This window comes from Capsella rubella, unplaced genomic scaffold, assembly GCF_000375325.1.
Source record: "Capsella rubella cultivar Monte Gargano unplaced genomic scaffold, Caprub1_0 scaffold_5, whole genome shotgun sequence".
Taxonomy (NCBI): Eukaryota; Viridiplantae; Streptophyta; class Magnoliopsida; order Brassicales; family Brassicaceae; genus Capsella; species Capsella rubella.
This window is the reverse complement of record NW_006238919.1, coordinates 1277526-1293290: the sequence shown is the minus strand read 5'-3', so window position 1 is coordinate 1293290 and position 15765 is coordinate 1277526. Positions and strand designations below refer to the sequence as shown.

The 15765-nt window shown below is 28.7% G+C and overlaps 2 protein-coding genes across 2 annotated transcripts; both read right to left on the bottom strand.

Moving 5' to 3' along the window:
* Positions 1-2657: 2657 nt before the first annotated feature.
* Positions 2658-4792, bottom strand: LOC17885172 (LAG1 longevity assurance homolog 1). Its single transcript, XM_006291467.2, has 6 exons — positions 4373-4792; positions 3832-4070; positions 3584-3739; positions 3313-3498; positions 3046-3230; positions 2658-2954 (listed from the first exon to the last, which is right to left on the bottom strand). Exons 1-6 carry the CDS (start codon positions 4508-4510, stop codon positions 2923-2925), a joined length of 936 nt encoding a protein of 311 aa, XP_006291529.1. The 5' UTR covers positions 4511-4792; the 3' UTR covers positions 2658-2922.
* Positions 4793-11580: 6788 nt separating this feature from the next.
* On the bottom strand, positions 11581-12373 carry LOC17885085 (basic leucine zipper 43). The gene has a single exon (XM_006292639.2). It carries the CDS (start codon positions 12247-12249, stop codon positions 11740-11742), a length of 510 nt encoding a protein of 169 aa, XP_006292701.1. The 5' UTR covers positions 12250-12373; the 3' UTR covers positions 11581-11739.
* Positions 12374-15765: the final 3392 nt, after the last annotated feature.

The following is a 15765-nucleotide window of genomic DNA, read 5'->3' as shown; positions in this document are numbered from 1 at the left end:
GGTTTAGATTGAATATTTTAAATTTAGGATATAGTTTTTAGGTGCAAGATTTAAACGAGATTTAAATATTAAAAATCTAATTTTAGGTTAGTTTTGTGGTACTTTGGAAAAATAATTATTTTTAATGTTTTTTAGAAAATAAAATTAACAATATAATATTTTTAGAATTTTTATTTTATTTTTTCCATAAAAAAAATCTTTTTATTTTTACAACTTGATATTCAGAAAATACATGAATTATTTATTTTATTTTTTAGAATTATTGAATTAAACACTGATTTGTTTTTTAAGTTTCGGCAAACGGTAAACAAACCGAAAAAAATTCACAAATCCGCCCGTTGTACAATATTGTAGAAATTATTGATTGATCGTACTTTTGCATTAATGTTTTTTATTTTATTTTTGGCATGTTGATTAGCCTTTTTGCGCACTGTCATTTCACTTCTATTCACATCATCCATTAGCTATTTCACTCCTTAAGACATAAATAATATGACTTCACATCCTTACATTCATCTATATATTCACACCCCTACATTATCTACACTTCCTAACATTCATTCATACTTCACATCCTAATATAAGACATTCATCTATGCTTACACACCCTAAGACATTCATCTATACCTTAACATTTTAACATTCATATATCCCTTAACATCCTTACATTCATTCATCTATGCTAAGCCATTAATCTATGCCATCACACATCCTAACATTCATCTATACCTTCACATCCTAACATTCATCTATGCCTTAACATCCTAACATTCATCTATGCCTTAACATCCTAACATTCATCTATACCTTAACATTTTAACATTCATATATCCCTTAACATCCTTACATTCATTCATCTATACTAAGCCATTAATCTATGCCATCACACATCCTAACATTCATCTATACCTTCACATCCTAACATTCATCTATACCTTAACATCCTAACATTCATCTATACCTTCACATCCTAACATTCATCTATGCGTACAAACATCCTAACATTCATTCACAGCTTCACATTTTAACATTCATCTATACCTTAACATCCTTACATTCATATATACTAAGCCATTCATCTATGCCTCCACATACTATCATTACTCTATGCTTTAACATCCTAACATTAATATATACCTTCACATCCTAACATTCATCCATACTTTCACACATCATAACATTCATCTATGCCTTCACACATCCTAAAATTCATCTATACTTTCACATCCTAACATTCATCCATACTTTCACACATCCTAACATTCATCTATGCCTTCACATCCTAACATTCATCTATGCCTTCACATCCTAACATTCATCCATACTTTCACACATCCTAACATTCATCTATACCTTCACATCCTAACATTCATCTATGCCTCCACACATCCTAACATTCATTTATACCTTCACATCTTAACATTCATCTATACCTACATTACCTTCATACACTCTCTATGCCTAACATTCATTTACCCTACACACTCCATCCATCAGTTATCAGGAAAGAGAAAAAGAAAATACAGATATTGCAACTAGCTACATGCACAATATATATCGTCTAGTCAACTTTCAACAAAGTCTTGCCAAGCTTGATGGGGAAAACGCCACACAGTCCCAAAGGTTTCTTGGGTTTCCGTTCTTCAAACTCTCTGCAATAAATAATTAACCAAAAAAAACAACCATTCATTACAATCGTTTTTTGTTTCGTTTGTCAATACATTACATGCATTACATAAAAATTGAAAGCATTTTAAATGTCAACACCTTCTTCTTTAATTTCAAGAAGAAAAAAAAAACAAATTCTTTCTTTCTTATTTTTCAATTCCAAATAAAAGACCTCATTCTATGTTTTCTCAGACAAATACAATATATATATATATATATATATATATATATATATATATATATATATATATATATAACTAAAAAAAGTTAACGTTTATTGTCCACATCGTTAAAGTTTCGCCAGCAATATATATACATACAAAATTAGATTAAAAAAGCAGAGCATTTAAATTTTACGTTCAAGTCCATAAATTATTATTACAAGATGAAAGAGAACAGGTAAACAAAACTAGAGAATTAGACCAGAGAATATCTTACCTTGTAAGAAGATGATGCTTTATGTCTAATTCTCTCGGCTAATGAGAAGTGTAGAGTGAGAGGACTCAAGTGGAAGAACAGAACTAAAGAACATTGTACTCGTCATTTGTAAAATATGAAACCAAGTAAGAAGGAAGGATTCAGATTCATGACCCTTGTAAGGAGTATATATATAGAGAGAGTCATGTATATTGAAACGGTAAAAAATGTTACCGTTTCACAACGTTCATATTTTTTCTACTCTCAAGTCAAATCAAACAGAACGTTAGTATCTATGTGAATATGGGGAAGCGTAAACATCATTACTTTCTCTTTCTTTCATTTTTCTTTTTCATTTATCTATGTGAATCACATAATATAAGATTATTCAAATTAGATCACATAATGTGATCATTATTTTCTTCTTTGTATCAAATAGTATTATCTGTTTAGTATTGTATTGGTTTAGGAGCAAAGTCAAATTATCGCAACTAATCATATTCTCCATTGAACCAAAAAAAACACTCCCAAGAATTAGTGTTAATCTACTGCATAGATGTTGAAGGAGCTAATTTACGAAAGGATACAAGGATTGTATTTTGTGTTATTGCAAAAGCATAAATGAAGTCCATAATTTAGAACTATAGAAGAAAAGTGAACAATAAGTGAACCAGTTTGAGCAGTGTGTCTAATCAAAATCTTAAATTTGCTCAAACTTTATAGAGAATTGAACTCAAAATTCAGATTGAGAAACCAATCTATTCTAGCAAAACCATCCTGCACTGAATCTGGCTTGATGTTGGAATCTGAAGTCTCTTGAGTATTCCCAACATGTAATCAATCCTCGTGTTCATCATCGCTTTCGGAATCTGCAGAAGACATGTGAACATTAATAAGAGTTTTTTTCTTCTTTCTCTACCTGGATTGTCCAAGATATTGTCATAGATTTTTATTGCGTACCGGATCTAACATCTTCACTAAGCTTGCCTCGATCTTGTACTTGTTTCACAAGCATCCGGTAAATCAAAACCCACCAGAATATATGAAGAACAAGCAGAAAATACAGAAGTGTGTTGAACATATAGTACAAAATCGGCCCATCGATAGGATGCTTTTCTTTGTCCACAGTCATAATAATTTGATAGCTGCATATCAAAAATCACATTGCATACATCAATACATCTAGAGAATCATTCAAGAGAAAGCGCTCGGGGGATAATAACAAACCTTGTGCTCCACAGGATCCAAAAAGGATAGTAAATGAGACGTAGAACGACCCAAGACGAAGCGAAAAGAACAAACGAAATACTCGCCAGCGTCTCAGCTCCGCAATATTTCGACATTTTCCCAATTTCCAAGAACACATCGCTCGCATCATGAAGTGCAAGAATAACAGAACCAGCGCGAGATAATCTATACCATCAAACAAAAGAAGGACAGAGTAAAGATGGATCATTTCCTTTCCTCCACAAATGTGTAAACATATATTTATATGTACCTGCAGAAGTAGGAGAGGACAATGAGAACAAGAGTTGTGATATGATGACCCATCGAAACTCCAAAATCAGACCGTCTTGTTTCCCAGAAAACCAACGCGAATATCGAGTACGTGTAGAAACCAGCAGCAAACATATATAAAAACTTCAACTTTAACCTGCTCATAACAAAACAAAGATTAGTTAGAGAATCAAATTTACCAAAATCCCATCACAAAAGATCGATGACCATAACAAAAAAAACTCTTACTTCATCTGTTGATCAGGCCAAATCTGATCTCCAGGACCAATCCAAAAGTAGAGAGTATTTGAAAACCAAGGCTCATAATATGTCACAGATAAAGCAAGTAGCTCAGCTGAGAGGTAGTAAATACACTTCCAAGCTGATTCTTTGAATTTTCGTACTTTTCGACTATTCTTCTTCCTCTCTTTTGTGTTGTCACTCTTATTCGTACTCTTCCTTCCATAGATCACAAGATTTGCCAATTTCTACAAACACCAATAAAACAAAATGTAAACTTTCACCTACCAAAGTACCAAACAAATCTTCATCTACATTGCATTTATCTTCAGAACAAAAATCTAAACTTTTTGATGATCAGCAAATTGATACAGAGACACGACTCGAGAGCAATGATTGGTCTGAAGTGTCATTACTAAAAGTAGAAATCTGAAAGTAATGTACTTTTCTTGTGTGGTTAGTTGGTGAAACTGAAATAAATGCGATTGGACAGACAAGACAAATCTAAAAATTCCAAAGGGTACAAAAGCAAGAGAGTAAGTAGTTTTACCTCAAAGACGAATCTATCAAGTAGAAATCGAATAGAAGGGAAGAACACTGCAAAGAGAGGCAAAAACCCCAAATCTTGGTAATTTGGGTACGATTCTTGTTCCCAATCGATTGATTTCACCGATTCGAAGAGACCCATCTCGGAAAAATCCTCTCTTTACAATTCAGATTTGTTCTACATAAGAAGGAATCTCGTGGGGGTTGACCAGAAGAAAACAGAGTAAGGAGATAGAGAGAAAAGTTCAATGCTTTTTAAGTTAGATTTAGTAGACGATCTCTCAGATTTTGATTGATCTTATTACCAATAATGACTTCTTTGATCGGATCAAAAGCTTTTTTACTAGAGAATCTATGTGAGTTGCTATGGGAAATCTAGAGATAGGCCTTAGGGTTTACAAATTGCTTATTTCAATGGGCTCTTTGTTTCTCTGCTTGTCTTTATCTGAATTACTCGAGAATCAATTGTTTTATCTGGGAAGAAATTATCGAAATTATACGATCCATATATCTTATCTGATATTTTTTTATTATTATTTAAGTTCGAAACATTACCAAAAAAACAAAAAAAATATTATGCTATGTGATTTACTTTTTAATAATGTCCAAACTCCAAAGTAAATTAGCTAACTGCTCCAAAAAATAATAATAATAGTATTACAATTATTATTATAATTCGCTAAAATTCGAATCAAACCCCAAAATCCAAAATTTTTAAAATATTAGTTACATTTATATTTGTAGTAATATAAACAGCCAAACTTATAATTGTAAATCCGAATATTATTGAATATTTTTGGATAATTAGATTGTTTTTGGAAATATTTGAATAAAAATTAACCAATGTATACTAATATTTTGAAAATAAATTCTCAAAACAAACCTTTATTTTGGTAAATATTTGCAGAGAATAATATTAATTATATTCATGTATCCAAATAACAATAATAAATTATTTATTATCCATACAACCAAAGCAAAATAAAATTAACATTAATTATAAAATGATAATTATTTTTCACAATTAATGATATTGATATTTAGAAGATTCTTTTAAGATTCAAGATTATAATTATCTTATCATCTTTGTTTGATTTTGTTCGTAATTGTTATGAATCATCATATTATACAAAAATTAATAAAAATATATATAGAGATATACATATATATATAATCATATATGTTGCATTTAAAATTTTAAACTTGTAAAGTTATCCATTTTAGTTTTGTTTGTAATGATTATTTTATACAAAAAAAATTGTGGTATTAATGAAAAAAATCAGTGGCGGTATTTGTAACAAAGGAGAATTTCAAAAATACCATTTTTCAAATACTACTTTTCAAAAATATCCTATTTTAAAACTTTATAAAAAAACTCACTTAAAATATTGAAATTTATCATAATATGTGTGTAAACTTATAAATATAATACACATCAATTATCTTTATATATATAAAAACTTTTCTATATTTTCAGAAATAGCGTAAAAATAACTTATAAAAACCTTATAAACTCTTCCAAAAAAAATTTAAAAACCTTGTAAAACTTGTAAAATATATTTAAAACCTTTTAGATTGTTATAAATTATTTGCATGAATCTCCCAGTAGTAGTTATTATATAGACGTATCTTATAAACCATATAAAATTTTATAATTTATCATATTTAAATAGGAATATTTTTTTTTTAGATGTATAGGTAAAAGGAGTATTTTTGAAAAAGAGTACACCAAAAGAAGTATTTCTCAAAAATTCTCTTCTAACAAAGCTTAAAAAAAATATTGTATTTTAAAATATTTCACCCTACATATCAATGATATTCTACCAATTAATCCTCCCTTTAAAAGTTTTTGAGATCTACATTTCATAATCCCTAATGGATGTATAAGTATATAAGAGATTGAAAGTAACTTTCTCAAAATTGGGGACTTTTAAATTCAGTATATAATATGTGACCTCATGCCTTTACTTTTGCATTTACGAGGATAATTTTTAGGGTAATATTAGAGAATAGCCAAATTTTAGACAAAAATTAAGTAAATAGCCATGGAACATTTTTCTAATTGTAAAATAGCCATGGACCCACGTTTTATAAGGAGTAAAATGACAAATTTATCCTCTTTCTATTTTGGAGTGTGAAAGAAAGAGGAAAAAAAGCTCGGCGATGAAAACACAAATGAGATAGTTTTTGTGAAATTTTGAAAAATAGCGTGTAACATATAAAATTCACATGTTATATTGAACTGAATAACATGGTATTTATCAAAATATAATGTCTTTTACAAAAAGACATGTTTGTTAAAAAAAATAAACAGAATATATCTCTAGGATTTATGTTTCACGAGAGTATAGATAGATACTCTTAAGCTATATAAGGTGAAGGACGGTTGTTTTGATTTATATAAAAACAGAGAAAGCTTTTCTCAATCGAAGTCTTTGAATTCTTTTTTCTTTGATCCATTGACACACCAAAAAACTTGAAATCCTTAATATCCTGTTACATTAACGTGTAACATAAACACTAAAATAGAGAATAAGAGAAAAAAACCAACTGCCTAACATAGGGTAGACTAAGAAAGTAATCTAACACCTTTTAAGACCAACTTTTCAAAGAAAACACTCCGTATAATACGAGTACACCATAATCTCTAACTTATGGGCAAGATGAGGATAGACAGGCACATCCATGAATAGGCCGGACTGGAAACAGCTCACATTCGTCAATAGTGACAACAATTGGCGTTACTATTTCTTCTCTGCTTAAAGAGTAAAGAACCTCTTCAGCAGCTAAGACTAGCAAACTATGCTCGTGAGTTTAATAGATTCTTAATATGATAGATTTTACAAATCCTTATGATAAGTGCAATATTTTAAAAGTAGTTGTTAATGACCAAATATGTAGGAAATCATCTTTCCAATAACACTAGAGTTTAATAGAATTGTAAAATCAATAAATACTCAATTTTTTGAATAACAAAAGATTTTAAATGGAATTACAAAATCAACACACCAATAACAAAATACTTTATTAAGAATCTAAAAATCCATAAACCAATAACAATAGAATCTTAAACTCTAACAAATTTTAAAAATCATTCTTCCAATAACTCCGTAATTTAGAAATGACTTGGAAATATATGAACTGTACATAAAATGTGTAAAAACTTTTTCCTAAAGTCAAATATTTGTGTAAACTAATTAAGTTAATTAAGATGTGCTTGATTATACTCGTGTAAATAACTAACAATCAAATTTTATGTCATCAAACTACAAACTATCTTACTATCATCTCCCGCCTTACCTAGTTTAATTCAGATCTTATAATATATAATTCAAATACTCTTTGTTTTTTCATGCTTTACAAAAACATCTTGAAATCTTAACAAAAATAAAAACAAATTAGTCTTATATTGACCCGTTGATGGTATAAAATAAGGAAAACATGAAACGTCAAACACAATTATCTATATATACTAGTTTAGTACCCGTCCGATGGACGGGTTATCTTTATTTAAAATTAAAATTTATTAAAAATTAAAAAATAATTTCCAGATCTTTTTTTCGAAAAAATAAGAAAAATTATTTTCATTTGGAAAGAAATTTTACTTGGTTTGAAGTATCAAATAAACGTGTATATATGTATCTTAAAATTCGTTATTAAACGTTAATTATAAAAATCTAGTAATGTCAAACTGACAATCACCAAACATTTGGGAGCTATTCACCATTATTCATAATATTGCTAAAATATTTTAAAAAATCTTAATTTGGCAATTATCCTCTAAAACATGATTATACCATTTTGTAAAAATTGTTCTTTCTTAACTTTCAATTTTTAAAAAAATCATTCTCAGACTATGAAAATTAATTAATTATTATTTAATATGATGGTAAAGTTCTTTCAAATTAACATCAATCTAAAATAAGATGTAAAATACAAATATAGTCATTTGTAAATAAGTTCATATAAACAACGCAAATAAACATAAAGATTCTAAAATAAATTATAGCATCGTTGAAGAAAACATTAAAAAATCTTTCAAATACAAATCTTAAAAAACTAAATATATATTTTAAAAAATATTTTAAAATTATTATATTACGAATAATATTGAACTTTTGTTATCTTTAATTTAAGCTAAAAATATTATTTTCGAAAATCTTTTATTCACCCTTATGTTTTAGACAATGAAATTGTTGAATGGCATAATACATTCATACATAAATTAAAAATTAAACAAATATAACATATTATAAAATAAAAATCATGAATAAAAATATTTATTTAGTTAAACTCAAAATATATTTTATTTGTAAAATGTAAATCCTAATTCTCTTTGATGAACCCAAACTGATAAATAACCTTGTTTAATTGTAAAACCTAAACCTCACTCCTCTTTATAAATCCAAACTAATAAATAATCTCGTTTAATTATAAAATCTAAACTATAATGCGCATTTATAAACTCAAACAACCATATAACCCTTATAATTGTAAAACCTACAACTAATTATACATTTTAAATCCCTATATTATTAATACACCAAATTGACATAACTGAAATTATGTTATTTGTTTAATTTTATTAATAAATTTTTAATATATAATTATTTATAATAATCTTTTAATATATTTCGTTTTTCGATAGGGTTAATAATATTCTATTTTATCTAAATATTAATAATATTAGAATCAACACGTGTCAACATCTTATCGTTTATAATTTACACATGTCCCGATCTTGTTAATGGCTGACTTTGTAAACCAAGGTTTATATAATAAGATTAGACAATTATGATGACAAATTTAATACGTAATATTTTGAAATTTAATATAATTAAAGAAATAGTAACTTTTCCTTTTTCCTTGGTTATTTCACAAGGCAAAGAAAAAGGAAAAAATGAACTGAACATTAATAAATCTCTTCTAATACTTTAATAGGGTTATAATAGTAAATTTACATGGAAATATTTATGCATCTTTTTCTGTGATGTAGGTAAAGCAAAAGTGTTATCCGTGGAATCATGACGAGGAGAGGAAGATGATTTAGGAGCTCGTTGGTTGTCTTGGAATAATGTTTGAATTGTTATGATGTTAGTCTGGAATTTAGAAACTTGTTAGGGTGTTATATATATTTCTAGATGATGATTGGTTTGGTTATGGATTAAATGCTGGTTTAATGCAATTGAATTATTTGGATTGTTTGTTTAAGGCTTCCACTGGTTATTTGTTGCTTGGATTGGTTTATTTATAATTTTTTTGTTTAAATTGATTAGAACCGGTTTAGCTAGTTTAGATGGTTTAAATTGATTTAGTCTAGTTTAGTTGGTTTAGCTGGTTTAGCTGGTTTGGGTTAATCCGATTTACATACTAAAAAAACAGACCGGATCTTTTCAGTGATTTTTTCATAGGTGATAAGCATTTTCAGCGTTTTCCCATACTCCGCGTCATGTACTGCACGTTCGGCCTCCAATGGTGAAGCAACAACCACCTCTACGTGAGGAACCAGAGCAAAAGAGAATGAGTTAAGAGAAGACGCTTGTGGGTGCCTATCATATTTGGAACGTTATGAGAGCTCGTTTGAGAAAAATTAAAAACTGTCCGAGGCTAACTGAGAAAGGATCTCAAAACTAAAGTATTGCACGAACTCTCATAACATTCCAAATATGATATCTGAGAAATTAAAAAAATTATATACCTTTGACCCATAATTGTTTTTGTCTTTTTGATATCCGAGACCAAATAATATCGTTGCTATCACGTTTAAAACAAAGTATATCATTCGTTTCTAATATGGCTAAACACTTAAACTAGTAACTTTGCGACAGTGACCTTAAGAACTCAATAACTACTTTATCGACACCTACTTGTTTATATAATCACATTATTATTTCGTTTTTTTTTCCATATTTATATGAAAGCTCTCGGAACGTTACGCATTACACAAACACTTTTGGTATATTTTTTTTTGTTTTCTCTCTTTAGTAGGCTGCTCGAATACGCTCTATGGTTTGAAATTGTTGGCATGCACTATCACCAGAGACTCCACCATTCTTTGTCTTCTTATGTTCCCTTTTTGTAAATTGTGTATTTTTTCATTTCAGACTTATTATACTCATTGATCAACCATTTTTTTTTTCTTATATACAAAGTATGAGTAAACTTTTAATTGAATAAATCTTGAATAGAGACAATTTATCGTAATGGGTCATCAAATAGTTTCTTTGGAATCATTTTTAATATTGAGTGACGTTTTGAATAGAATGATGATTATGGTGTCTACTGTATTACTGTTTATAGGTCCAAAACCGATTCTTATAATAATGTTCTCTAGATAATTCGAGCAAATCCTAAGCTGTGATTTCGAGGATGATATCTTTTCACTTGTGGTTAATATTGGTTAGTCAATAGCATTAATGCAAAAGGATAAATATATATAAAAAGAACTTGTGGTTGAAAAATAGATACAGTTTATAAATAAAGACTATTATTACCATTTACCCATTTGTAAAGTAGGTCAAAAGTTACTAGAATTGTTTTTCATAAAAATTTATTATATAAGTTTTACATAATTGTAATACGCCAGGTGAAATTCAAGATAACATTCTTGATGGGTTCGTCACACTCGGAGTGATGCTTTAAATGGATTTAAGATAAGAAACAAGAAAAAAAAAACTAATGATCAAGTATTTGATTAAAAATCATTTTTAGCAATCTTAGTTTTTTTCTTTTTCTTGGTTGTCATAATTTTTCAAATGATGCTCAATGCAAGTGTTATTATTATGCGGCGAACAGAAACTAACAAAAATTGTGTTAATAGAGAGGTCGTCATCATAAACTTACATTATATTCTATAATACTATTTTATCATGATGGTAATATTATGCAAACTACTATACACATAATGATCACTATTTGTTGTGTTTCATTATATATATATATATATTCGTCTCTTTATGTTCTAAAAAGCTCTTACGTGTTCGAAGTTCTATTGTCATAATATATATATACACTTCATATATTTAATTTTTATTCTAATAGGGTTTTAAGTAAGATTAATATAGATTCAACGAAAAAGTCACATAAATTATGATATAAATGACATAAATCTAAATGAATTTGCAAAATGGATCAATAAATATATTCGGATTCTGCATAATTGTGTAATTTATACCAATCAGATTATATATAAGAGATTAGAGAACATGAATATGTTCAAGAACTAAGTTAGATTATTTAACTTCAATACATATATAATATATTCGAGAAACAACCAAACCCCAAAACACCCTCGATCTTTTTCATGATTTGATACAGAGAATGACACAAACTCAAAATATCTGACACTCCGATGAGACATAGACATGTATACTAGTTATCTTCAAACTCTCTTGCAAAACTGTTGTTGTTGTTCTTGTTAGATTTCAGTTCACAAACAAGCTGTCGGAGATCAGAAGCTTCTTCTTTGAGTTTGGAGTTCTCTTTCAACACACAATCTTGAGTCTCCGACACACGGTTCAACTTATCAATAAGACAGTTGTTCTCGTTGCGAAGCCTTATCACCTGAGACCAGAGTTCGTCAAGATGTCTCTGTTTCCTCATCCTCGACCTCCTTGCGGATTCTCTGTTTGAAAGCATCCTTCTCTGTTTCCTCTCGTCGAGTATAATGATGCTTTGGTGATGATCTTCGTCTGAAGCTGAGTTGTTGTTGCTTATCATGAGTTCTTGACTGTTGGATGATGAGGAATAGTTGCTGTTGTTGTTATTGATGATCATATCGTTTAGGTAGTTTAAGGAAGAGGTTGGAGATGTAGGCATGTTTATTACGTTGTATTCCGGCGATAGATATTGGAAATATCCGGTGATTTCCGCCGGAATCATGGTTTGATAGTTTTTTTTTCTTTGGTAAAAGATGGTTTTATAGTTTGGTTTATATGAGTATGTTATAAGAGTTTGTATGATTTTATTGTGTGAAGAGTTGGGAAGTTTAGTTTGAAGTAAGAAGAAGTGGGGAAGAGAAGGGTTTTATAATGTTAGAAAAAGTGAAGTGAATAATTTAGAAGTGGGTCTTGTGGATTATATAATATGTTCATCTAGAGCATATAATAAGAAGAAAAAAAAATACTATAATTCGTAAGTTATAGTGGTGGAAGAGTGAAAGATCATAATCATCATGACGTATTTGACGTAATTTCACAATTTATTGACGGAACTTGATTTTATTACTTTTACGATTTCTTAAAAAAATTAATACTAATAATCTCCATTTCTATAAAATTGGAACTAAATAATGGAATACAAGTTTTTAAAGTTAAAAATTTTGTTATTAGCTAATTCATGCATGGTGACTTGACCGTAGGATGAAATGTACGCAGAGATCTATAGCTTTTTTTTTTTTTTTTTTAGAAAGATGTATCTGACCATCAATGACACATTCGATTCTGTGGCTGATACAACATACGTCAAATCTATCACTTTGGGAAATATCTATATAAGGAAAATAATTATTCAGATGCTTTTGTTTTACCTATTCTTTCTTCAATTTCAAAATTTTCAGACACATACATTCTCCTTGACATTATATGATAATATTGTGTCCTGTGAATTGGAGTTTAGTGGCTAATTTGATAATTGAGTCTTGAAATTTTTGTAATTAGTGGGTCGCCCAAACATTTTCTAGTGACCCCCCTCGTGGCCAATACACAAAGTACTAATTCTTCTATAGACATAACCATTTCTTTACATGCTTTATTTCTATACTCGTTAATCGATCACTCCATAATTAGTATAATCATCAAAATGAAGAAATAAGTACAAAAATGTCGAATTAGAATGATTAGTGCCATCTCTTGTTAACACAGTAATTAGTATATAGATGAATAAAATACTATAATTAATATGCTATCGAAAGATAACATTACTTTTTGGGTCAACATGATAACATGTTTTTCGTCTAGTATTATATTGAGACAAATATATATTTCAATTTTTTCCTCTTTTCTTCTTCTTTTCTCGTTTAATTTATGGTATTAAAGTTTACGTGAGATTTCACATCTTGTGTTCAGAAAAATAAAAATAAATATTTTACATACAATTTTTTATACATTTTATTATATAAAACTGGAGTTTATTGTTATTAAGTCTCAGATTTTGTTTTAGATACCGTTAATTTAAATTAGACTAAAATTAGAAAAACAATTGCCACTCCACACACCAACAAACAATCAGGCTCCACAACTTTAAACAGCCTAAAATCACTAGAACTACATATAAGTTTCTATTTATAGGAAGATATGATTATCTGAAAAATATAAGAAAATGAGCAAAAGAATCACGTAATTAGTAGGAACACATTAGACAACGACAAAAATTCATTTCAGCTTTACAAAAATTGACATCCCTCGTAAATTCTATAAAGATTTTTTTTCATTTAAAAAAAAATTAAAGCTCAAGGTTATTAACAAATTTGTTGATATGATGCAAGAAATCAGAATATATTCTTACAAAGTTTACCAAATGAAAAGAATCGATAAAAGATGGGATTGTAACTTTGATGTGCCATAAAATCACAATAAGGAGTCACTTTGGAGCATTGCTTCATTGGATCATTCCTGTAGCAAGAAAATTCCAACTGCACTAACAATTAAAGTGTGATGCTTTCACCTATTCTAAGCTTCAACTACATGATCATTTAAAGATCTTAAAGAAGAGTTGTGTGAAGAACACTTTTATATTTTTGATGCACTTTCACCAGTCACCACTTTACAAAGTCTTACAAATTTTTTATTTATTACTAATTTATTCTTTCGTTATCTCTATTAATCTATATATATAAAGTTATATTTTCTCTCTTCTCCTTCCGCCACATAATCGGCTACATCATCAATTTTTTTTCAAAAAAATTATTAATAAACTCAAAAGGGCATGGACTTGAGGCCCAAAGGTTACACAACAATCAAACCGGTTAAGAAAAATCGGAAAAAGTCGGATACATAAATTTGGAACTGGATAGTTAAACAGAATAGGGAATACATCTATTAGAACCGTTGTTTACAAGAGCAACTCTTTGCATATGACACCGATTTTGAAACCATTGGCCGGAGTAAACAAATATGAGTATAGGAAAAAAACTAAAAACAAACCAGATCTTAGAACATCTATCATAGAATAGATCAAAACCAGACACAAGAAACCTTCTCTCTCTAATCTCATATCTAGCAAAAAAGAGAAATATCATAGAAACTTACCATCGACCTCTGACGAATAGCAAATAACAATAAACATTTCAAATACTAAACTAATACAAAAAATTTTTAAAAAAAAACAATTCATATAAAAAAGGAATAACAAAAATTACAATAGTAAAAACTAAAATAATGTTAAAACAGAAAAAAACAATAATAAAAAATAAAATAAATCTATAAAACTTGCGCGCCAACAGCTAGTTATTTATATATATTTAAGGTTTGTAATCCTATCTCTGTTAATTATATGCTATTGGTTTAGTGTTATTGATCCAAACTCAACATTATTCTCCACAAACAAAGTATTAAGCAATCAAACTAAGGTAGTGATCCACTCACTCTTTACCATCCGACATTAATTAATTAATCACTTGTTAAACCTATCTTATTAAGATTACGTAAGCCATTTTGTAATGTATATATATTGCGTCGTATACGTATCGACCCGACCGAATAATATTCAGGAATAATTTTTCTGAAGACACATTGATTAGAATTAGATCATATAATTGTTGCAGGATTATATTATAATTAATGACTAAAGGTGTGGATAAGAAGAATGTTTTATAATCCTAGTAGAGTTGCTTTCTCATATTTTGTAACCATAAGAAGAGTTGTAGTATTTTATAATACGTCTCTATCCGTCCATATTCATAAAATAAAATTAAAGGCCTCGTACTTCTGCTTTTCATATTTGTATTATATGATTAACCATTATATATTATGATTACAAACCAACATATTTAATCTTATCACCAATTAAACTTATCTTTTGGTTTGTGTTTGTGGATTAGGGGACTGTGAGTTATAGGAAAACATGAAAGGATTAGCATATAATCTTTTACGATTAAGGAGAGCCACACGAATCCATAACATAACAAACAAAAAAAAGGTTGGATGTTATATATTAATCAAAGAAACATGTCATTAGCACTTTTAAAACCTAACTGGGCGTCAGCAAGTGTCAACTTCAAAGTGTTCGGATTTGAGGCTCTAAATCTATAATTGATGCCAATCCATTTTATTTTAAACACTAATTGCTATACACATGAGAAAACAACTCATAACATTTACTCTTTGACCCCCCCCCAAAACCCAAAAAATCTATTAATATTAATAACCACCTATTTTATCTTTATTACTAATTAATATT

Coding starts and splice junctions, on each gene's coding strand:
- LOC17885172 (XM_006291467.2), bottom strand. CDS start 4,510: ATGGGTCTCTTCGAATCGGTGAAATCAATCGATTGGGAACAAGAATCG. Junction 3,740..3,831: donor TGGCCTGATCAACAGATGAA/GTAAGAGTTTTT, acceptor TGTTATGAGCAG/GTTAAAGTTGAAGTTTTTAT. Junction 2,955..3,045: donor TAGTGAAGATGTTAGATCCG/GTACGCAATAAA, acceptor TGTCTTCTGCAG/ATTCCGAAAGCGATGATGAA.
- LOC17885085 (XM_006292639.2), bottom strand. CDS start 12,249: ATGATTCCGGCGGAAATCACCGGATATTTCCAATATCTATCGCCGGAA.